A 23,231-nucleotide genomic window follows, 5' to 3' on the forward strand; every position below is an offset into this window, starting at 1 on the left:
CAGCGGCCTGCCAGCACCTGGCAATGCTGCAGGAAGGAGTTAAACCTGCCAGGCTGTGCCGGCCATCCCACAGCATCTGCACCGCCAGCCTGGGGAACAAAACTACTGATTCAACTAGAAATTAATGTAAGGTTTTATTCCAAACCTTACCCTCACACAGTCATTGTCTATAGCAACCGTGTCCATAACATTCTCATTCTCAAGAGCACAACTTTCTAGTAAAATGCACATCTGTCAAACTGCAGGAAACATCTGGGAAAATGGTTAAATAGAAAGAAGTGAGATTAAACTTTTTGTTTCCATGGGATTGGATATACATTCAGAGTGTGTTTGCAAAGGTTACCGGTTCTTTTCTTGCTTCTTTCTAAGATCTCAGGCTTTAGGATTGGTGCTGAATTTCACCTCATGCAGATATAGGTTGATTCACACAATGTAAAATTTTCCTTCTACCTTGGGGTAAAAATCCAACACCAGGGCTCAAGGGATTGCCCATTCATTTAAGAGTTGGACTCGATGATCCTTGTGGATCCTTTCCAGCTCAGAATATTCTGTGATTCTGTGGTTCCCATTCCATCCCTAAGTGCACAGGACCCCGATGCCTTCCCTAAGTGGGTGATCAAACCCCTCTGTGCAACACTAACACGGCTTTTCCCCTCAAGAGGCAGCTTGGAGCCTTGACACACCACAGAAGGGTCATGCTCCTCTACAAAAGATGGAAAATGAAAGTGGGAAAACACGTTATCAAAGCAGAAATCTGGAGCTGGCTAACAAACCCCTTCTGTTTTCAAGTGGAGGAGACACCTGAGCTAACACTGCCTGGTTTTTCAAGTACCTCCACATCTACCCAAATTTTGACAGATAGGTCTTTTTGTGAAGTACTGATAAGCTATCAATCAAATTGCTTTTAGCTCTGAAACTGTTCCTAACAAACCTTTCACATGTGCTTCAACTGAAAGGGATTGGAGTGCTTTCTGAAATTCCCCCTTGGCTAAGAAGTGCAGAACTCTGTGTTAAATATTAACTCAGATACGGTGGCTCTTTCAAGTCTGTCTCTGAAGGTTCAATTTAACATGTATTTCTTGAAAACAATTTAAATTTGTGCAGTGTGTGATCTCCATTAATAAATAAGAAAATGTCTGATTCACTCCATCATTCAAGCAACACAGACAAGAAAAGGGGAAAAAAAAAATCAGGAAAAGCAGTTTGAAACCTGCTCTGTGATCCTTTGTCCACTTAATCAAGAAGAGCCACATTGCCTCAGTTCCACTGAGGATTCAGCTCCAACAGGACTGCTTTGAGAGCCCCAAAATCCTCCAAGGGCACACTTGTGCCAAGGATGCTTCACTCAACAGATGAGAGACACTTTGGGTGTTCTCAACTGTGCGCTGGGTTTTTTTTCCTCCCAACTCCAATTTGTCAAACAAAATGACAGTGAAAACATATTTCTCAATACCACATGAAGTTTGGAACCCAAAGAGGAGTAGTTGGAGCAAAAAGTCTCTGACAATTCCCAGGCACCTCCGAGAGCCAGTTCTGCATCTTTTCAAGCCCTGCTGGAGCCACACTCCTCCACAACAGGGACCTGATTTTCTGCAGAACATTTCCACCCTGTGTTCTCAGCCAAGCTCAGCAGGAAGGTGACAAAAATCTCCCTCTAATGAGGAACTTTATTTATTCAATATTTAAGTCTTAATCAAAATTTCTCACTTTGAGCAACTCTAAAACTCGCTGAAGATGCAGCTGAGCCTGCTCTGAGCAGGAGGTTGGATGAAATGGTCTAACCTGAATTATTCCACAGCCTTCAAGCAACTTGTAACTTTTAAAAAGTTAAAGTGTAACTTCTAGCACACATTTTTTTAAAGGATGCCCCACTAATTTCCATCAGTGTCATTAAAGTGAGCAAATACCATTGGATATTCATGGTAAAACACTTGTGGTGTAAGGCAGCTTCAGGAGTGTTTTGGGTGGGATTGACATCATTCTTCAGAGTAACAAAACTGAAGACAGCCCAGAATTGGAAAAGTCTGAAACGACACATCATTTTACATTATACACATTAAAGTAACTTATTCATGTACAGACCTTTTATTACAAGAAAAAGCCAAATTATTTATCACACAAACCAAGAGACAATTATTCCCTCGACTTCACAGCTGCGAACATTTAGCCACGGGAAGATTTTTATACAGGAATTAATCGCCACCGCAATCCTAATGCCACCAACCAAACGGGAACAAGGGGAAAATCCTCCATGCACGAGCCCACTCGTCCCAAACCCCAAACGCCGGCTTCCAGGCTGACGTACTCCACACAAGGGAACAAAAATAATGGTCCCCGGCTGAATTCCAAAGGCCAGTTCTTTGGAAGGGGCAGCGCTGTGCCCGCTGGCCGGGCTGGGGACTCTTAGGGCGGCGGGGAGGCCAGGACAAGGCAGCCTTTGTGTGCCCGAGGCTGCGGAACGGGAGGGAAGGGAGAGGGAACCAGAGACACAACACGGCAGGCAACGAGGCAGCCCTGCAGGAGAAGCCGGGAGGAGAGAGGAAGGAGGCTAGAAAAAGGGAGAGAAGAGAGCGGGAAGGAGCCTGGGAGAGAGCCAGGGAGGGAGGGAGGGGAGCAAGAGAGACACGGAAGGAGAGAGAGGGAGCCGGGGAAGGAGCCAGGGAAGGAGGGGGCCCGGGAAGGAGCTCGAACAGGAGGGAAGGAAGGAGGGAGAGGGAAGGAGGGAGAGGGAAGGAGGGAGAGGGGAGGAGGGAGAGGGAGAGGGAGAGGGAGAGGAGAGGAGAGGGAAGGATGGAAAAGGAAGGAGGCAGGGAAGGAGGGAGATGGAAGGGAGGGAGATGGAAGGAGGGAGAGGGAAGGAGGGAGAGGGAAGGAGGGAGAGGGAAGGAGGGAGAGGGAAGGAGGGAGAGGGAAGGAGGGAGAGGGAAGGAGGGAGAGGGAAGGAGGGAGAGGGAAGGAGGGAGAGGAGGGAGAGGGAAGGAGGGAAAAGGCAGGAGGGCCCCGGCCGGCAGCGCTGCCCCAAGCGCTCCCGAAGGGCTCAGGACGGAGCCCCCCATCCCTGCAGCGCTCAGAACTTCCCTGTAATCCCAGCTGCCAATCACTCTGCTGCAAACCACGGTGCCTTCAGTGAATTCACGGGAAAACAAAGCCATGTTTCAGGCCTCCCTTCTCCATAGAGCAACTCGAAGCCAAAAGCATCTCTCAGTTGAGCAAGACTCAAATTCAGTGAGTGCATTTCAAGTAAAACACCCGAGGGACACACCAGAAAGTGTGAAATTCAAATAAGGGAATTCCGTATTACCTGTCACTACATTTTAATTTGGAAGTACTTGTTCTTAGTTCACGTGTGTTCACAACTTCTATCACCACAAAAACACAGACGCTATAAAAGCATATGAAAGGGAGGCAGTGTCACATGTGGGGTTTTTTTTGTTTGTTTTTAAATTAATCCACAAGCTCTCAAGTATATTTTATTATCCCAACGCTGAGAATTCTCTCCTTTGAAAAGGCACCTTTGATAAATTGTTCTTTGCGCATTAATTCCATGACACATTTGAGGATCCTGCTAGGCTTGCCAGGGCATTTGATTCACTCTGCTCCAGAGACTGCACTCCAATAGTTGTGTTTTTCCACAATAAAAGTAAACATACCCAAGTACAGCTCACAAATGATCCTTCAGGGAATTACACCTGAGCAGGGAATGTCTCAGAGCACTCCATTTCCAAACAAAAGGCTGACGTAACTGGATTTCTAATAACACATCCAAAGCCTTTCAATGGATTCATTCCCACTGAAGCACAGCGGGGTGCTGCTACCTCAGAGTTGAGATCAAATTGCTAACAAAAAGGTTCCACCATTTATAATGAACCAAACACACAATTCTTGGCCTATTTAATTACATTTCCAGCCACAAGATGCTGGTGTTAAGAGAATGAATGCACAACTGCTTCCCAGTTCTACCAGCACCATCACAGAGACCCAAATGCCTGAACAAGAGCTGCTGCTGGAGGTTATAAAGACTTCTGTCAGCTCTGCCCAGGTTTTGTATCATGAACACTTTCATCCTGTGTTTTCAGGGCACTTGGCCTTGAAAAATTCAAAATACACAGCCTCAAACTTATCTTTACAGTCCCAGTCACAGAAATTTGCTGTCACCACAGGCACCGTGCCACCTCATCTCCACACTCATCTCTCACACATTTGGATTTCTAAACTGAACACTGTCAGCCTTACACTTCTAGAACCTCCAAGTCACTTCAATGGCTGCCATTATCATGCTCCATGAAATCATTCTTTCCCCAGATCTACCGTGTTTTCTTTGGTGTGAACAAGCCAAGCTTCCACAATACACTTCTCATCTCCCAACCAAAATTCTTAGGACAGATCCACAGAGTTTGGGTAATCCAATTCTACCATTAAATTAGAATGTCAGAATCAAAAAAAGGTGGAAAATATGAAAAACAGTCAAAAAAATAACTTCATTGGAGGCAACAGCAGGGAAATGAGAATAAAATTCAGAGAATGTTTGTGAACGTATCTGATATATCTGAAATACACAGAAATTCAGCTATTTCAGATGAATCATAAATGTTTGAGGTTTTGTACTATTGCGTTGAAAGCATATTTTTGTATCAAACTTACAAAATAAAGTAGAAAAAGAGATGGCCTCATGGATGCTATTTTAGATTATAATGCATCTGCAGCAGATGGTTTAATTGAAACAGATTAAGTCACATGAACCCTGGGCAGAAAGCAGTGCTTTTTATTACAAGAAGAAAAGATGCATGTTTCATATACGAAAACACAGAAAGAATCTATTGAGAAAAACTATAAAAATGTACCACACTGGAAAATATTAGCTCTGACATATAGCTAAGGGATCACATGAAAGAACTGCCTGCATCTTTTAGTTTTGAACCTTGGTTGCACATGAGTCTGTTGGTTCAGACTTCATTATTTTTATGGCCTCCGCTATATAAAGTGTTATAATGTACGTAACTGCCAGCTGTGTTTTATTTCATCAGTAGAAAATGAGCCTTTAAAAATAAACCCTCACACTTTTCCCCCATAAAGTTACATAACATTTCAAAAATGCCATAAATCCCCTCAGTTGTGTCATGCATCCAGAAATGCAGCACACGTTTCTTTCCAATCACTCCTGGCCCCAGAGAAAGGCTATAAATAGTTAATTTTTCGGAGAGAGGAGGAGGTATGCTGTAAATGAGAAGCGAGCTTTTATTGTTTTGCATTACTTCAGCGCTGGATTCCTGATTTGTAACAAATTCCAAGGCTACAGACTGCGGGCCCAGCCTGTGAGTAAGGCTGCGGTGATTTATGGGAGGATAAATCCCTCTGTCCACATCCCATGACTGTGGAATGCACGGAATGCCGGGGCTGCAGGAGCTGAGGCAGCAGCCACAGGAGCTCCATCCATCGCTTCCTGCAGGCAGGAATGACAGGAATTCTCCAGCAGTGCCAGCCAGGCTTGCATTCCCAGGACTGGCATCTGCTGATTGCCCAACACAGGCTCATCAACGCCTTACCTGGCCGGCACATTCCACACCTGACTGTCAGAGCAGGAATGTTTAGCAACAACTGCTGCTTGCCCAGCTGTCAAGGCAGCCCAGAAGCAGCTGGCTCAGAGCTCCTGGCCTCGGAAAAATGCAAAGCACTCATGTTCCTCCTCCTCCTGCTGCTGCTGCTGCCTCCCCACCCCCAGCCAGAGAGCCTCAGAATGGGGGGAAGCGAAAGGAGCGCGTTCCAAAGAGCAAGGGAACAATACTGCAGAAATCACAAGGTGAATACGTATGGCTTGCTATAAATAGTTAAGCTGAGCTAATTCCTGTTACTTCACGCTGCAGGAAAACAAAACACGAAAATGCATCTAATCATGGTGGCTCTTGTGCAGATCTCCCATACAAGCTGGAACAAAGGGAAAAAGCCGAGCACAAAGTTTGAGGCAGGACAGGATTTTAGCACGCAGCGCTCGGTTCCGTGAGGGGACAGACGCGAGGCACTTACAGATGTGGGTTGAACATGCGGCTCATTTTGGAGACGTGGTCATTTTCACAGTCCAGCTCCTCGTCCCCTTGGTCCATGCTGAGCTTCCTCTTGCTGGGGCTGATGGGTGGCGGGCCCGTGCGGTGGTTGCTGAGCGCGGAGGATTGCAGGGGCTGCATTCGGGGCTCCCCTCTCAGCGCCGCTTCACCTGCCCGGGGACACACGACAGGGGGTCACCACCATGGGGACCACAGTGACAACCGCCCCCCTCGGCAGCACAACCCCCCAAAATCCCCCGGTAACACCCCCCAGGAACATCTCCCAAACTGCACACGTGTGATGTGCTTGCAGGATGGCCACGGCATCCCAAACCATGCCGTGCGCTGGAACAGGCGGTGAGAGAAGGCAGCAGGAGAGGGATAGCTCAACCCGGCTGAGCCCAAAGGCTGAACTAACCCATCTCTGCAGCGGCTTTTTCACTCCGATTCCCCCTCAGCTTTTTCACTCCAATTCCCCCTCAGCTTTTTCACTCCAATTCCCCCTCAGCTTTTTCACTCCGATTCCCCCTCAGCTTTTTCACTCCGATTCCCCCTCAGCTTTTTCACTCCAATTCCCCCTCAGCTTTTTCACTCCGATTCCCCCTCAGCTTTTTCACTCCGATTCCCCCTCAGCTTTTTCACTCAGATTCCTCCCCTGGCGGGCTGCAATGCCAGCGCCGGGCTGTGATTACCTCACTCTGCAAATCATGACTATTCACAGGGAAATAAAAGCTTTGTTCCTCTTCTTACGGTCGCGGTTATAAATTCCAGGGCTACAGTTCACGTTAATGCCAAATATTCCAGAGCTAAACCCGAAAAAACGTCCAGATTCTCAGATGATTCCTTTTGTAAAAGCTGTCCAAAACAAGCTTGTCTGGTATATAACTATGCAAGGGAAAAATTAGGGGGGAAATTGGAACTTGCTGATTCAAGTTTTAAATATGTCCTTAAATGTCTTTCTCTATACTTTAAAACTACGTTTGGACCCACGAACAAAAGAGCACAATTCTTCAGCAGAGGAATCACAGAAATGCTAATTTCCAGCTGGAGGCAGGCAGACTGAGTAGATGGTAATTTTTTATATAATCTGACACTTGCCAGAAAAAGCCATTCCCAGCACATGGGAGCTGTGTGTAAGTAATTGCAGCAATGCTGCAGTTGGCTGTGCACGAACACATGGACAGGTCGCTGTTAAAGCGTGCGCACAGCTTCTCCCATTTCACTTAAATGTCTCACTACTCCTACAGCCTGAAGCACAGTCCTGCACTTCACCACCCATGGACTTCCCTGCAACTCACATCCTCAGGTCGTACTTAGACCTCACAGGGATTTAAAGATGTTTAAAAAGTGCTTTTGGGGCTCCATTAGGGGCTTGGAGAGGAGCTAAATTAACTAAGGTTACCTATTCTGGTAATATCCCTGAAATAGCTGCTTTTGCTGGAGTTTAAAATTTGTATTTTTCCTACACTGCCAGAAGCATTTTGTTTTCTACACAGCCATAATTTCCAGACCTAAAATTAGGCCTGAGTTAACTCCATCTAGAGCCCTGTGGTACCTGACAATGGAAATCTTTGTGTGCCACCACACATTTTCACATCATCACCGAGGCAAGATGATTTATAAAATGCTGCCTTAATTCCACACACGACAAATAACATTTTGTTGGAAAAAAGAAGGAGTGAGGAAAAAACCTCCTGAATGTTTACCAGTAAAAATAAGCATTCTGCCAATTTAGTCAGCATAATATAAACTAGCAAATATACGCTGACCTATAATACACCACAAGCCATGATTTCTATTAAAGACTCTGGCACCAAATCTAAATAGGAACTTTCCATCTCAGCTCTAAATAGCAAAAATTGTGCCCTGCTGCAAATGCTCTGGGACAGACACCCAGAGCTCTCCTGTTCCAACCAAACACGAATTGAGAAGCCCCCACAACCACCACAGTGCCACAAAAAAAGCTTTTATCAACACAGCATCTCTTGGAAATTGTTTTCAGATCAGTAAATTGGTGCATTTTTCCTTTGTTTTTTGCCAATAGAAACCCCCACCTACAGAGTGTTCACGTTCTAAACTTTCAAAGCAAACCACATCACAGCAGTTCCTCTACATGAGGAATCTCCCCCACTCCTGTCTTTGAAAAGGAATAATTTAAGAGCAATGTCAAGAGATAAAGCTTTCAGCACCTGAGGCTGGAGGTTGTGTCCTCCCACCCACGCACCATCCTCCCTGCACTATCTCCCATCACTTCTGGGGACTCCAACACAAAATTCCACAACAGCAATTTCAAATTCCACGTGGGCACCTAACTCCCACTGACTCCTGAGCAACTCCTACCAGTACCTGGGGTAGTTTAAATACCCAAGTAAAGCTAACTTGGGTGTGTACAAAACCTCAAAAATCTCTAGACATTATTCAACTCAGTAAATCAGAAACTGGCCCTTTTTCCCCAAACAGGATCTGATACTATACAATTAGCAAAATGGGATTTTTTTATTTCAAAATTATAAAACTCATTTCTTCTATGTATGGTAACAACATTATTTATATCTTAACATTCAGATTGAATATAAAATCTGGTAAAAATTCTACTGTATGCTGGAAGAAACCTATTTTAAAGGAATTTAGCAAAGAAAGGAAGGGGTTCTAATTAAAACCTATCCAATTTGGTAATGCATTTTCCTGATTAGGCAGAGAACACCAAGACTTCAGCTAAACATACCAAGACCTAACCAGCACCACTGGGCCAAAATTAATAAAATTTACCAAACTTTCAACAGGTGGGATCAGTGAGAGTCTTTCACAAGACAGTTCAATTTGTAGAGCCCCTCCTACCCACACCAGGCAGGAGAACAATGCCAAAAAGAGATAACAGGGAAAAGCAAGGAAACGAGTAAAAATCTCTTTACATTGTTTAGAGGGATAAAATGCAAACTCCTATATTGGTTTTGCACAGCACCATGAGTTCTCATGGGGCCTGCACATTTGATTAGGGCTAAAATTGCTCTTCATTCAAATAAAATTCCTTTTCCACTGCTTTCCTCCTTACCAAACGTGAATTGAAAGCAGAGAGAAAGAAACCACAGAGGAGACTACGGCCCCAAATGCTGTTTTAGGGACTAGATTTGTCTCCCCCAGCTGACCACACTCCATGGAAACCAGACTCCCATCACACAGCTGGCAAGACAACACTCTGATAAAACAACTGTGTTTTATAAATTCCCCAAGTCCAAACTCCAGGCTTCAAAATTCATTACTGTGACGGCTTGTGTCTGCCCTGCAACTGAGAGCAGAGATAGCAAACACATTTATTGTGCCTCTCATAATGCTCCTCTTTGTTTCAGCCAGCAGCTGGTGGAAGGCACTCCAGATCTGCTGCTTTCAGATACTTCTACTTACAACTATTCATACTAGTCTTTTTTTTTTTTTTTCTTCTTCTCCTCCTCCTCCTTCTCTTTTTTTATTAAAACTGTTGGGCAACATGATAAAGCACAGACAAGCTAAACAAAGATAACACCGTGACGTAGTGTCTGCCTATAGAGCAGCTCTGCTCTCGCTTCACACCAGCCCATGCAGTCAGCAGGAATGTGCTTTATTTTAACCACTTAGGAGCCTGACTGAAAGTGTTTCCACTCCAGGCAGTGTTTGTCAGGCCAGCAGGGCTCTTCCCAACCCCTCACAGCCCCGGGACAGCTCTCTGTAAACAGAGCATGTCCAGCTCTGTTTGCCTTGCTCTGGTCAGCAGGAGCCGCGGCCCCAGCAGAACGTCCACAACAGCAAAAGTCGTGTTTTTACAAGTGTGCCTTGACAGAGAGACACCAGAGGGGTCTGAAATCTGTCTGAGAGCTCCAGGAGTCACCAAAGACTGGGGGGGAAAAAAAAAATATATACACTACTGTGGCAGCACGCTTCCTTCCTGTGACTCGGTATGGGCTGCACGGACATGGGGCTGCCATATCCTATCCCCCCTCCCAATTTCCTCTCTCCCGCTGGCTGCGTTTAATGCACAAAGCCTGAGCATTAATTACAACCCAGAAATGAAAGGCTTTGTCTTGCCAGCTGAACACTGACATGGTGCAGACCTTAGGCAGGTTAGAATAAAACTCCTCGAAAGAAAATCCCGGCACTGCCCTCGTCTGTTTTTTGTTCTGCATCTGACAGACAGATTTATCCACAAGAATGAACTCCTGACAAGTTTATTAACTTTTAGAAAAAAAAAACACAACAACTTAAAATTCTTCAGTTGTGGTGTTTGTCATCAAGGTCCTTACCTTTAAGGTCTTGGATTGAATTACTATGACCTCAGGCCACTCTAATAATTAAAAAATCACGGGCAAGAGCATTAAACAGACTTCAATTAACGGGCATCACACCTTTAATTACCTTTTCCAATACCTGCAGACAAACTCTCATTAGTGAGAGGAGTTGCCGCATGTTCTTAAGGCCAGATTCCCAGGAATGAGTAGTACATGATACAGACAATAGAAAAAACTTCAAGGGCAGTTTTTTCTCTTCATTCAAGATCAAAATTTACTTTCATGGCATATGCTGAAAAGCCAAGATCTTCACAAAAGCAATATGGATGTGAAAAAGATACTACAAAATAAAATTTATTTTATTTTCTATTTATTTTCTATTAAAATAAAAATTATTTTATTTTCTATTGTTAATCAAATTTACTTCTAAAATTGTTAGAGATTAAATAACAAATAGATTTGAACAGATTTCTAAACTATTGCATGTTTTATTCCACTATGGCAAACACAGAAGTCAGTCTGTGCCAACATAAATTGGGATAAATGGCATAAAAATTCCAATTCATGCACAAAATAAAAATAACCCCATGATTTGAGATATCAAATACCGAGCAGGGAAATCACCACAATTTACTCAATTCAACAAGTCATCAAAACAAGTTATCAGGCCAGAATTGCAATGCAGCACCAGGGTCCCTGTGCAGATGTTGCCAGCTGCCTGCTCTGGCTGTTATTTCACCTTACACTGTACAGTGGGAGAGGACTGATAGCCCTGGCACTGGGAAATTCCCCCAAAATCACATCTGTGTGAAACAAGCTGCAGGCAAGCTGCAAAGTGTGCAGCTCCAGGTAGATTTGCTTCACTTGCTTGACCAAAGACAACAAATGAATCCTTTCTCAGGAGGAAATCTTTGGTCACCATGCAAGACATCCCAAGAAAAATCACAAACTATTATTTATAAATATCATTGCTGTGCACTTCTGCAACTCCTACTCAGAAAAACAAACAAAATCATTTATTCAAAAAAACAGCATTCTGCACCACTACTTTATTTCTGGGTTGCTTCTACAGAAGATATGATTTAAGATGGTCTTAAATAAGACTTAATTCTGGGAAGCAGTAGATCAACCACTGTAAACAGAGTGACAGTAGTCTGTATTTCCTTTAGAGTACATTAAACAGGCCTATCTGGAGACCAGAATAAAACAGCAAACTACAGAACAACAAAAAAATCAAGTATTAATGGCAACAGCCTGATTAAAACACACTGCTAAGAAATCAGATCTTGGAAATATTCTTTATTGTAATTGATAGATTTCTTTCAGCAGCCAACTTACTGATTCCTTTATCTGCCACATATTTTACTGACTTTCTGCTACGATAACAAAAAGCTAATTTAGGAAACCAGAAAGTCACATACACATGTGGAGAAAAATTGGCAAAAGCCTCTTCTCCTCCGTTTACAAAACATATGAAAAGCACTTACTCCTGGAAGCAAGCTCTGGCTACCACTATGCAGAGATCTGTATGCCAGAAAACCCATGGCCAAAACCGAAATACAGTGATTAAAGTGACTGCTCTGCGCTGGCTCCTCCAGCTGCCCCTGCCTGCCAAGCAGGGACACGTTCTGCTCCACACTGCAGGCAGGAACATTAAATTGTGACCTCTGCATTCAACCACCCCCACCCACTTTCCTCCTCTTTCCTTCAAAAGCCTCACAAAGGAGCCAGAATTTGGTGCAGCAGCATCACTGGCAGCCTGCAGCAGGCTTGTTCGAGGATCCTTCCAAAAATATATTGTTAATCAAAATTAGAGATCATTTCTACTTAATAGGTCTTGGAAATGCCGTATTATGTACCAAAAATTACAGTGCAAATAGCAAATTTGCCTCCTCCAAGCCAACATTACCCTATTTGCTCCTTCAAAGGTAGTGTGAAAAACTGACTACTCATCTGAAATTCTCTCTCCTCACACTGTAAAAGCACAGCTGTACAAAATACCATGGCTACATCGACTGCCTTGGCTGCGGAACTGCTTCAGTTCCACAAACTATTTCACAAATACGTAAGATTAATAAAAAAATATTTGCTTAATGCTTCAACAATGGCTGAAAAATTCCCCTGAAAAATTCAGGTACCTGAAAATACTAGGTACCAGCTGAAGGAGTCTCCTTGGTTAGAAGGCAAGAAGTGATGGCATGGCAGGAAACAGGGCAGCAGAAGATCTGCCACAAGGAAAGCAGGCTGGAATAAATTTTAATGCTGTGGTCTGGCGGAGCTCCTTAATATTTCCTCTGTCAAACTGCAGCTTTCACACCTCAACAGTTGTGACTGTGAGGCTGTGTTCAGTTCCAGCCCAACAATGGACTCAGGCTTGGGTCTAACTTTAGACATGAGATTACTTCATAAATTCACAGCTCTCACTTAAGATAATGTCCCATTTAGGTAACTCTTACAAAACTCTGAAAAAAGCATTGATTTTTCTGCTTAGAGTACCTGAACTCGTGCAACCTGTGGCTAAAACAAGATTTCAGTTATCTGGCAGGCAAGATTTGGATGTAGTCAATGCTGAAACTACACCGATCTCCAGATAAATAACACCAGGGTTGTCTACAATACTTATTAACATCCATGTCAGAAAAGGATTTCTCTGGCAGAGGATGGGTTTGTGCTCAAGGGTTGCATCCCAGGAGCAACCTTTGAGCCTTTCTGCCAGCTCTCCCAGGAAAAAACCTGCATCAACCACCTAAGGTCAGTTAAGAGGGACTAAAAATTAGCACAATTATCATTTTGTCTTTGCTCAGACAAGAATCAAGCCCTGGGCTAAGCCCAGCTCCTGAGTCCAGCCAAGGACAGCAGTTTGGGCATCCCAAACACAGGAGGGGAGAAGGGAAGACAAAAGGAGAAGAATCATCTACATTTCCTGCAGAAAACAGTAAATTCCATGTTCTTTTTTGCTTAGCAAACATGACATTCTTCTTTACTGGGCAGCAAAAGACACTTGTGATAATGTGATTTTATTGAAAATGTGAAAGCATCATCAATAAAAATTGGTTTTGTGAATGAAATATAATTAAGACAACATGTTGAAGGTGTTGGTTCCCAGACCAAAGGTGGTTTCAGATCTAGGTGTTCTTTTTTCAGTCACTTCAGCCTTAAATGACTTTATTACATAAAAGATGGCAAAGCTAAACTAATCAAAGACCAGCTGAAACAATCAAAGCCAGAAGCCCTGCCATCTATTTCAAAACTAAATCAAAGTCACAGCACTGTCACAACAGAGGAAATCATAAGATTGGGGGCTAAAACAGTATTTCAATGCACTAAATCCTACCTTACAGCTGTATTGTCATGTGATGGCAGAAAACATAAATTCAATTTGTGAAAGCTCAGATTTGAGAGATTCTCCCCAAAGAGAAAATATTTGTTACCCTCACTCTGTTTGTTTGGTTGGTTTGGGGGTTTTTTTGGATATTGTTGCTGTTAGTGGATACTCAGGTTTAAACCCCCCCCACCCTGCTCCGATGGCTGATATTCCATGGATATGATCCTGTAACACAAATTAAATTCTAGGTGTTCAGTGTCCCTTGTGGATATGAACACAATCAGGATGTTCTACAGCAACCCTGCTTCAAACATTAATCCTGAGATGTTCGCTTGCAACGGGGTCATATTAAAAGAAAATCCAATAAACTGTGCACACTTTCCTTCATAAGGATTTGAAGCAAAAGGTGCAATAGAAAGGTAAAAAAAATATTCCACTTATTTCAACTGGAGCCTATTTCTGGAAGTACTGCAGGCTTTTATTGCAGTTTAAAATAAACATGCTCTGAACACCTTTTCTCACATTATTCTACTCTGCTGCATGTGGAAAAATTTGGACCATCAAGAAAATGAGCTCTCTAAAAGAGCTGTGAAATCTGATATCACATTTTCCAGCAATGTTTCTTTTATTCCCGTTTTATTTTTCCCCAAATTCCCTACCTGGAAGTTAAAACGGCCCTCAAGAGAGGATAGAAATGCTTTAAAATATGAACAGAAAAGCAGATGTATTTAAAATGTTAGGACAAGACATGTACAGGTGGGTGCTGCCTTTGGGGTGGATCTGCAATAAAGCAGGGTCACGGCTCAGGGCACTGTGCAGCTTCCTGAGGGGATCCCTGGGACCAAATACTCTTCCTAAACCACAGTGAAATGAGAAAAAAAAATCACATTTGGCCCCACAAACACAGGAAAAAGTTGCATTTCCACTTTGGTTTTGCTACCTGATGTGCAGCCTCACGGTCTCCCAGATGAGGGACACTGAACCCCTCCAGCCAAACTGGACAGAATATCCAAGATTTTAATCCGCTGAGCAGCAGAACAATCACAACCCATCTCCCACAAAGAATCCATTGTGGAGAACAAAATCCCTTTGTCCTTCAGGACAGGCTCCAAAATCCCTTGTGCAGAGGGAGAGCGAGGGAGCAGCGACAACTGTGCGGGGCAGTCCAACCCTGGGAATCCTCAGCAACCACAGGAGCCTTTCAGAGGGAAACAAGATCGTCTTTTGACCATCCTCTGGCCATGGAAAATGAGCAGGATGTGCCAGCCTGCCCCTTCCTCGTGTGCAGGGCTGTGCTGAGGCTGAGACAGGGCCCAGCCACTGCCTCAGACAGTAAAATAATGCAAATTCAGCTCAGCACAAACCCTGTAGAGAGTGTATAATATAGAACCTTCAATCCTCTGGATTGTATTATTCACAGATACAACTCAACACTCCCTCAGATGCTGCTCTCACGCTGTGTTTTAATATCCAAGAACTTGGGAAGGCTTCTAGAAGAGCCCAGAGAACACTGCAGATGATGAGATTCAGAGGAAAGGATTCCATATAATTTCTCCAGTTTTATGGGTGCTGGTGTAAAGGAACATATAAAAGCTAAAATATCACCATTGTTCCTCACAGCACTGTCTTCCAAAACAAACAGGCACACAGCACCACTAAGGGAAAAGATAAAACTAAATCTCTGCCTCTTACAGAGCAGTTTTTAATCTTGGGTTCATGACACAACTACATCAATTTTACTGGGGAAAAAGAAAATGGCTCTGAAGAGATGTACAGAAAAATTGTAGCTAACCAGAATTTAAAGCACAAAAGCTGTAAAACTGTTGCTCCACTATAAGGTTTAGCTGTGAAAAAGCTGGTAGCAGAGAAGGAATTCCTGCCCAGAAGGACTGAAGGTGGATGTGAATTCAAGCACTCCCACCCAGCCCAGCAGCAGGGCTGGGATTGCTGGAGGCTGTCCCAGGGATAAAAGGGAGCCAGTCCCGTGGTGCCAGGGGATGGATGGATGGCAGCACTGTCCAGCTCAGAGCCTGACTGTTTATTATTTCACAAGCAGAGGGGTGGTTTGTGGGGCCAAGCTGCAGGGTCACTTCAAATCAATGTTCTCTCCAAGGGGAAGCAAAGGCAGGGCAGATAGAGGGAGGGATTGTGTTTGCTACCAAGAAATTACATGCTGCCTGGGCAGCCTTTCTCACAGTTTTCTGGGCACTGAGGACAGGTTTCCCAGAAGTCTTGGAAAAACAAGAACAAGCAGAGGTTCTTATTTTTGAAGTTATCTTGACAGTCATGGGGTTGGAAGGGGTGAGCAGCACCAAAGTTACACTCTGCTGCTCAAAGCCCTTTAATTAGAGCTGTGTCTTCCTGCCCTATATACCTGCTAGTCCTTAGCTGAATCTCCCTTCTGACAACAAAAATTCTTTCTCTCTATTTATTTCAGAGCCACAGAAGCAGCTAAATCCTGACAGAAAAGACAGGGAAGTGCAAATGGGTTGGTAAAACAGAGGTACCAAAAGTATGTCAGCTGTGTGTTTGTGACCCATAGCTCACATCATACTATCCCCACAGGAGCCAGAAATCAAACCTCTCACTGCATTACTATGACAGAATTCCCCAGTGAATCACCTGTTAAATCCTTCCCATCTCACTTGAAAAACATTTCTGCAGATCTCTACCCCCTTATCACACATTTAAGAAGTTCCACCCCACAATTAAGCAGGGGTTGTGTTAACTGTGAAGTTTTTAATGGACCCAAACAGCAATGCTGGGGGCAGTGAGACACTGCGTTATTAATTAAAAGGTTTGGAAGCCCTGCTTCAGATCAGACACGGGCTGAGCCTGGCTTGCACTGCACAAGCACAGCTGAACTGCTATTTCATTAAATCTCTGATCCCAACTCATCCTGCAAAGAGAATATAAAAATTAACTGCTGGCATCTGTGGGCACATTCCTTTTATCCAACTCAATGGGCTCTGATCTAAAGGAACAGACCTGGGGAGCTCCTGTGACTCACAGGGGAACCTCAAATTCTTCCTAGCATTGTCTGCAAGGCCTCATTCCTTTCAGCAGCTAAAAGGACTCAAATACATCCACTGAAGGAGATTCCACCACCTCAGTTTGAGTGGGTTCCACTACAGAGGGACCAAAGTCACAATATTTTGGTCTAAAAGCTGTTTCCCCTCCATGACTGCTGAGCACAAAGTAAGGATCAAGTCCATGCAGCATCAGTCCAAGAATCATTGGTTTTACCTGCTTAGCTGACTAAGGACATATTTTATTTGAACATCTCAAACAGGTAAAAGCCATTTTCTTTACTAAGATGTCACAGTAAGGTTTAGCAGCTATGGCAAAATATTCCAGTTGAGGCACTTGGAATGCTGCTGTCAGCTTTATCCCAGACTTCTGTGAATTCAACCAGTTACAGCTCTTTATCCCCACTGTAAATAAGAATAATATGCATTGTTTATTTCACAGGGGTGGCTAAAAGTTGAATTAACTGGGCTTCTGTGAGAGCAAGAATTCTGCAAAGAAGATTAAAAATATATGCAAATGTGAGCACTAAAATGTTTGTTGTCATACTTGTTGCTAAATGCACCAATTGAGAAACACTTGAACTCAAACGGGGCAGTGTTCAATTTACTGTATTGCAAAGAAAAACCCAGAACATCCAAGGATTAGCTGTTAAGGCAAACATAATGTACCTCAAAGCAGTCACACTTTAATATTTGGGCTTTTAAGAGTTTTTAAAGAAAGATAACAAATTTTTTAAACATTTTTTTTTGTCATGAGCTGAGTTAAATACATGAATTATGTAACATTAGCAAGAGAAGCATTTTCGAAGATAGAGAACCCAGCCAAGGCTCTGTAAACATCCTTGCTAATGCTGGAATTCCTATTTTTGCCACCTTTGGTAAATAGCTCAGTGTGATGCCTGCAGCAGGACAAGAGCAGAGTGTTCACCTCTGGGTTTGGAGTGTTCAGCAGGAAAAGTGTGCACGTCAGCATTGCCCCAGCTGGCCCAAGGAGATTTAATTCACGCCAAGCACAGAGTGGCTGCGAGAGCTCCGAGATGCCACAGCAGGAAAACTGCAGCGTGGGGGTTAAACAAGCACCACTGCACACCAGATGTCTGAGGAGGACTTCTAGAAAGGATCCAGAGCATGAGGAACAATATTAAAAAAATAAAATCCCCTTCAATGCCATAAATATTTATACTAAATCCAAGGAACTGGCCGAGTTCAGACTTGTCCTACATGAATCATACAGCACTTCCCTCAGCCCATCTTCATTTCATGTGTTCTGGATAAAAGCACCACAAAGGAGGTGCCACAGTTATGTCAACTTCTTTTTCACTATGGTAAGAGCAGTTTTTGTTAAGCTGCTTTAGAAGATGTTGCTTTCCAAAGAATATAAACAGAACAACTAAATTGTCCTGTTTGACTTGGCTGGCTCTTGTGTGGCATTTACTGATCTTCCTAGATCATTTAGATTCACAAAAATGGTTTCCTTTTGCCTGGACAACTTTAATTTTCTTTACAGGGACATTTAATTACTATCAGCAGAGCGTCAGAGAAAACAACTCCAATGTTGTAATCTGGAGCCAAGAAACCATAATTTTCTGAAAGGCTCTGCTCTGAAAGTGTCCAAATCTGCTACTGTCACAAAAATCTCAATTTACTTTCAGAAGTGAGATCTACTAAACATTAGCAATTAAATAACAAAATCGGAAGTCTCGACAGCATCTCTAAAGTGCAGGCACAGCATGTTGATACCATTTGCAAAAGAAGTAAATCCCCACTCATTCCCAAAAGAACACCAGCTACTCAAAAAGATCCATTTGGCAGCTTTGGGTTTCACTCCTCTCATGCAAAAGATGGCTGGGCACTTTGTAGGTTGTAACTACAAAGCCAGTCTGCTGTTCTGGGATTTTGAGATTAAACAAAACAGAATAAATGTTCCAAACTGGTTTATATTCCCATACAACAGTGCCATTCCTACCCTGGGTAAAAAAAAAAAAAAATGGACTAAATCTCTCTAACTACAACCCATATTTAAAGGCAAAAACATCCCTTACTTCTGCATGCTGAGAAAAATATTAAGCCTCACAAAGCAGGAAAGTGCAGTGCTGAGAGGTTTCCATGCCTGCCCTGTCAAATGGGTTTCCAGGAAAAACTACTGCTTTTTAAACACAACTGGTTCCAAACTTTCCCTGGGAGAGCAAATATATTTCCTGGAACCTGCTAGCAACATTTGGAAGAATAGGAGGAAAGTTATACATTACAATGCCTGGTTCTCACAGCTGACAGGGAACACTCCAAAGTGATGAGGAGTGAAAAGGAACATGTCTTTAAATAATCAGAGACTCTTGTAACAACGGGAATAAGGAAAGGGCAGGAGCCACAGGTTTTGGAAGGGAACTGAGTTGGCACCAGCCTGCTGAAGGCAACTTCCCTTCCTCCCTGTGTGCCACCAAGGCTGCAACATTCCACTTTATCCCAATTGCTATCTGCTTCTATCCACCAACACCACTTGTGGATGAGCTTTTTCTCCAAAACTAAAATGAGGCACAAAACATCACACAACATTTTCAGGGGGAAAAGCTGATCTGCACCAAGTGCTATTACACTTAACAAGTTCCTGCTTTTAATGCTAGCAACAACTAAGTTTAAAAGAAAAGGGGAAAGAAGTGCTATTTAAAAAAAAACTGATACCAAACAGTGTCAGGAAATTTAGGGAAGGAAACATTCTAAACTCTTGTTTAAAAAAAAAATCTGATACCAACCAGTGCAGTGAAACTTAGATAAGGAATGATTCCAACCTCAGTTTCACACTTTTGTCCCCACCATCCATATCACCCTGAGATTTAAGGACTGCCATTTCTATTCAAACTGGATCTCTGAAGATCTTTGATGAAGTCCCATCACCTCACCGAGGTTTCTGGGTGACTTTTTCTTTGGCTGGAACCAATGCTGTGATGGTGTCAGGTACCTCAACTTCACCAAGGTTGCACAAGAAGCTAGACTGAGATATTTCTTAACAAGGATTGACCTTTTCTAATGGAATGGCCTCAAGTTGTTTCAGGGGAGGGTTAGGCTGGAGATCAGGGAAAGGTTCTACCCCAGAGGGTGCTGGCACTGCCCAGGCTCCCCAGGGAATGGGCATGGCCCCAAGGCTGCCAGAGCTCCAGGGGCTCCCAGGGATTTCCTGGGTGGGATTTCTGGGGGGTCTGGGCAGGGGTAGGATCCATGATCCCTGTGTGTCCCTTCCAGCTCAGGATATTCTGTATTTCTGTGAAGTCCCCCAGGCTCACCTTACCCTACAATCAGTGCCAGCTACTCCTGCTACTAAGAGCAAACCTCTTCCAGCTCCATCCATCTGTGATGTGAGGTCTACAAGTGGGCAGAGATAACCCCAATTAAGAGCTCAACTGCCTGTTCAGTGCCCTGGAGGACCCATCTCCCCCCATGGCTCCCGGGACACACAGCAGCGCTCCCCGAGCTCCGCTCACCGCCCAGCCCACTGAGGGTGAGAACGTCTGCAAGGGCTCTGAGAGGAAGCACCAGGGGCAGTGTGCCCCAGGAAATCCAGAGGGAGCCTGGTGGCACCGCTGGTGTCTGCCCCTGCCCCCCAGCCTCATCCCAGTTCTCCCCAAAGGCAGGGGCAAACAATGCCCCTGTGTGTGTAGCTGGTCTGGAGAGCAATTTCCAGGGGGAGGATCCAGGCTGCAGGAAAAGCTGGCTGCCTTTAGAGAAGGAATCCAACCCCAAAGCCCTCACGGTTCTTTAACGCTGAGGAAGTATAAAGCCATTTTTGTAAACACTTCTCCAGGAACTTGTGTTCACCACTACCTCACACTATTATCAGTGAGAAATTATAGGCTCTGTCCTGCTGGATTATTGTTAGTGTAAACAACTTTGCTAAATTGCTTGGCACTCTGTCTGCATGCAGCATGTTCAAACTCTGTAGTCTATTCAGCCAAAATCAAATATAAAGGCCCATCTGTATTAAACCTCAAGAAGAAATTAATAGACAACTATTTTCATGCAAAGCAGATATTTAAAAAAGGCAAAGCCAATACATATGGATGAACTTTTTCATTCATAATTTTAGATGCCACACAATGAAGACTGTTGTTTAAGCTTTATTTTTTCTCCAACAGCTCTCCATACAATGCAGTGCATTGTTCAAACTCTGGAGCAATTTAAGCTTTTTCAATGTCTCCTAAAATCCCTGGATTTATATCCAAAGAGACCTGGCACTGTAACAAATTTGACTTGTGAGTAACAAGTTACAGCCTTTAAGCAAATTGCTCATTAACACAGAATTCAACTTACTGCTACAAACCTCACTACCTTTTATCTCAGGAAAAAAAATATGCTGCCTATCTTATCTACAGAAAGCTGTGGGATAACACTCTATTATATTTGGGTTTTTAATTTCCTTGTTTGAGTTCTCAGTACAAATGCTGAACTAGCATCCAGGGTGAGAACAACAGAACTCCAAGAGAAAAAAAAAAGTTAAAGTATGACCTAAATCTATCCTGCCTTTGATGAATGAGGAAAATAAACTGAATTTTGATGTCAGTCCTGAAGAGGATATTCCCAACTTCATGCTAGGAGGAAATGAGCAAGAAAGGCCCAACTGTGAAGCTTTGTTTTTTTTCCTGAAGATGAAAGAGCTTGAAAATACAAAACCCACAGAATGTTTTATAAATGGGGAACGTTCTGTAGGTGCATCTTAATTTACATGGCTTTGAACAGAAATTTTACACTGAGTTACAAATAAGAACACTTAATTTGCCGTGAAGGAGATTCTTATCCAATTCTTAGCAGAAGAATAGCGCTTAAGTCATTTTACATATTTAGAAACTAACCCAAACTTTGCAGTTAATAGGAGAAACTGCTGTTAGAGAAAGAGAAAAATGCAAGGTCAGCAGAGACAGCTGATGGAAACTCTTCTTTAGAACTTATGAAAACACGTTGCATTTCACTAAAAAGCAAATGAAGTTAGCAGGATCTGTGATAGCAAACATCTGAAGTGGCCTTTTGGGGAAAACAGACACATTTTCAGGATGCCTTGCAGTGCCCTGAGAGGACACCCAGCTCTGCAAGCCAAGGAATGCTCTAGCTTTACAGGAAGTCGGTGAAATAATTATGTAATACGCCACTAACTAATGAAAGCTGTCCTGAAACCAAAAAGGGGTGTTTTGCTAGAAATCTGGATCCAATTGTCTTCATTAAAAAAAAATAAAAAAAAAAAAAAATCCCAGTCTTCTGGATTATCCAGAGAACTCTGCATAACTATTTTAAGTGCTCCAAGTAACATGCCTGGGGGATTTCTTAGCATCTTATTGCATTTCTTTATACCTTTCCCAGCAACAGCTCCAGCCCTGAGAATGCAGCAATAACCCACAGCATCTGAAACTGGGAGAGAGAGAGAGAGAGGAAGGAAGGCAGAAATCTGCCTTCCAACACACCACCATCTGTGATAAACAAGAGAATGAAACAAACCTGCCTGGAGACTGCACCTCCTCATGCATATTCCGTGGGAAACAAAGAGCCAAAACTGGCTGGACAGCCCTGGAGTCAAAGAGCAGCATCACTGTGCTCTGTTTTGTTTAACTCTGAGCGCTCCATTACCTCACACACCGGGCTGAGAAGGAATATTGAGCTGCAGTTAAGCGAGTTTCCACCACAAAACAAGATGCAGATGTTCCAGCCCTGAATACCTGCCCGGATCAAGTGGCTGTCATTTGATAGGAAGCGCTGGGAATGCCAGCCTGTCTCAGAATGGTGCTGCTCCCTGGCCTCTGCACCCCAGCCAGGGCTCCCAGGAGCTTCCTCATGGCCCTGAGCTCATTAGGAAGAAAACAATGATATGAAAGCACTACTCATTAAACTGGCCATTGTTGATCACTGGAAGCAAATGTTTAGTAGAATAATATCAGATGTATTCATGCTAAAGATGAGCATCCAGATGCCAAGGCAACAATTCTCTAATTATTTCTTCTTTTCTTTCCTACTGCACCAAAACTATTACAATAAATTGCTTGAAATGGTTGATCATCACTGATATATCTGTCATTTTCCATTGGTGAGGACTAAGCTTTCCCATTTGAATGATTTAAAAATTTTCTTTCAGTGGAGAGAGAGACAAAACTCCAATCTTTTTTTTATGCAACTTGATAAAAAAACCCCACCAACTCATTAAAACTCAGATTTTCTTCCAAAAGCATGAGATCTGAAATTACCATGGGGTATCATGGGGACTAGTAATGAGATTAAGAAAACCCTCCAAAGGACACAAATAATCAGTGTAAAACAAACAACCCTGAGGAAAGGAAATGGCTTCATCCTGTGCTTCAGAGTTATCGACCCCCTTTCCAAAACTCTTTCCCCTCTTTTTTGGTTATAATCCTTTCCTGGCTGTGGCTATTTTAATTGCATGAGCATGCAGAGACTTCCAAGAGGTTACCAAGGCACCTTTAGAGGTCATTTAGAAACCTCCTGCTCAAAAGCAGCCTCAGGCAGGGTGGGACTCTCAGGTGGGATCTGAGCATCTCCAAAGGTGGAGACTCCACAGCCCCTCTGGAGAACCTGTGCCAGTGGTTCA

General features: G+C 43.4%; 1 protein-coding gene across 2 annotated transcripts in view; it reads right to left on the bottom strand.

Moving 5' to 3' along the window:
• VGLL4 (vestigial like family member 4) overlaps window positions 1-23,231 on the bottom strand; it is a 74,252-nt gene that overhangs the window by 17,839 nt on the left and 33,182 nt on the right. For both annotated transcript variants that reach the window (XM_005531814.3, XM_005531813.3), the window contains one exon: window positions 6,022-6,208. In XM_005531814.3, the coding sequence (XP_005531871.2) occupies window positions 6,022-6,208 (187 nt within the window). The remainder of the gene's footprint in view (window positions 1-6,021; window positions 6,209-23,231) is intronic.

The sequence above is a fragment of the Pseudopodoces humilis genome, chromosome 13 (assembly GCF_049639895.1).
Source record: "Pseudopodoces humilis isolate 2021_Gansu_Grassland_sample_001 chromosome 13, ASM4963989v1, whole genome shotgun sequence".
Classification (NCBI taxonomy): domain Eukaryota; kingdom Metazoa; phylum Chordata; class Aves; order Passeriformes; family Paridae; genus Pseudopodoces; species Pseudopodoces humilis.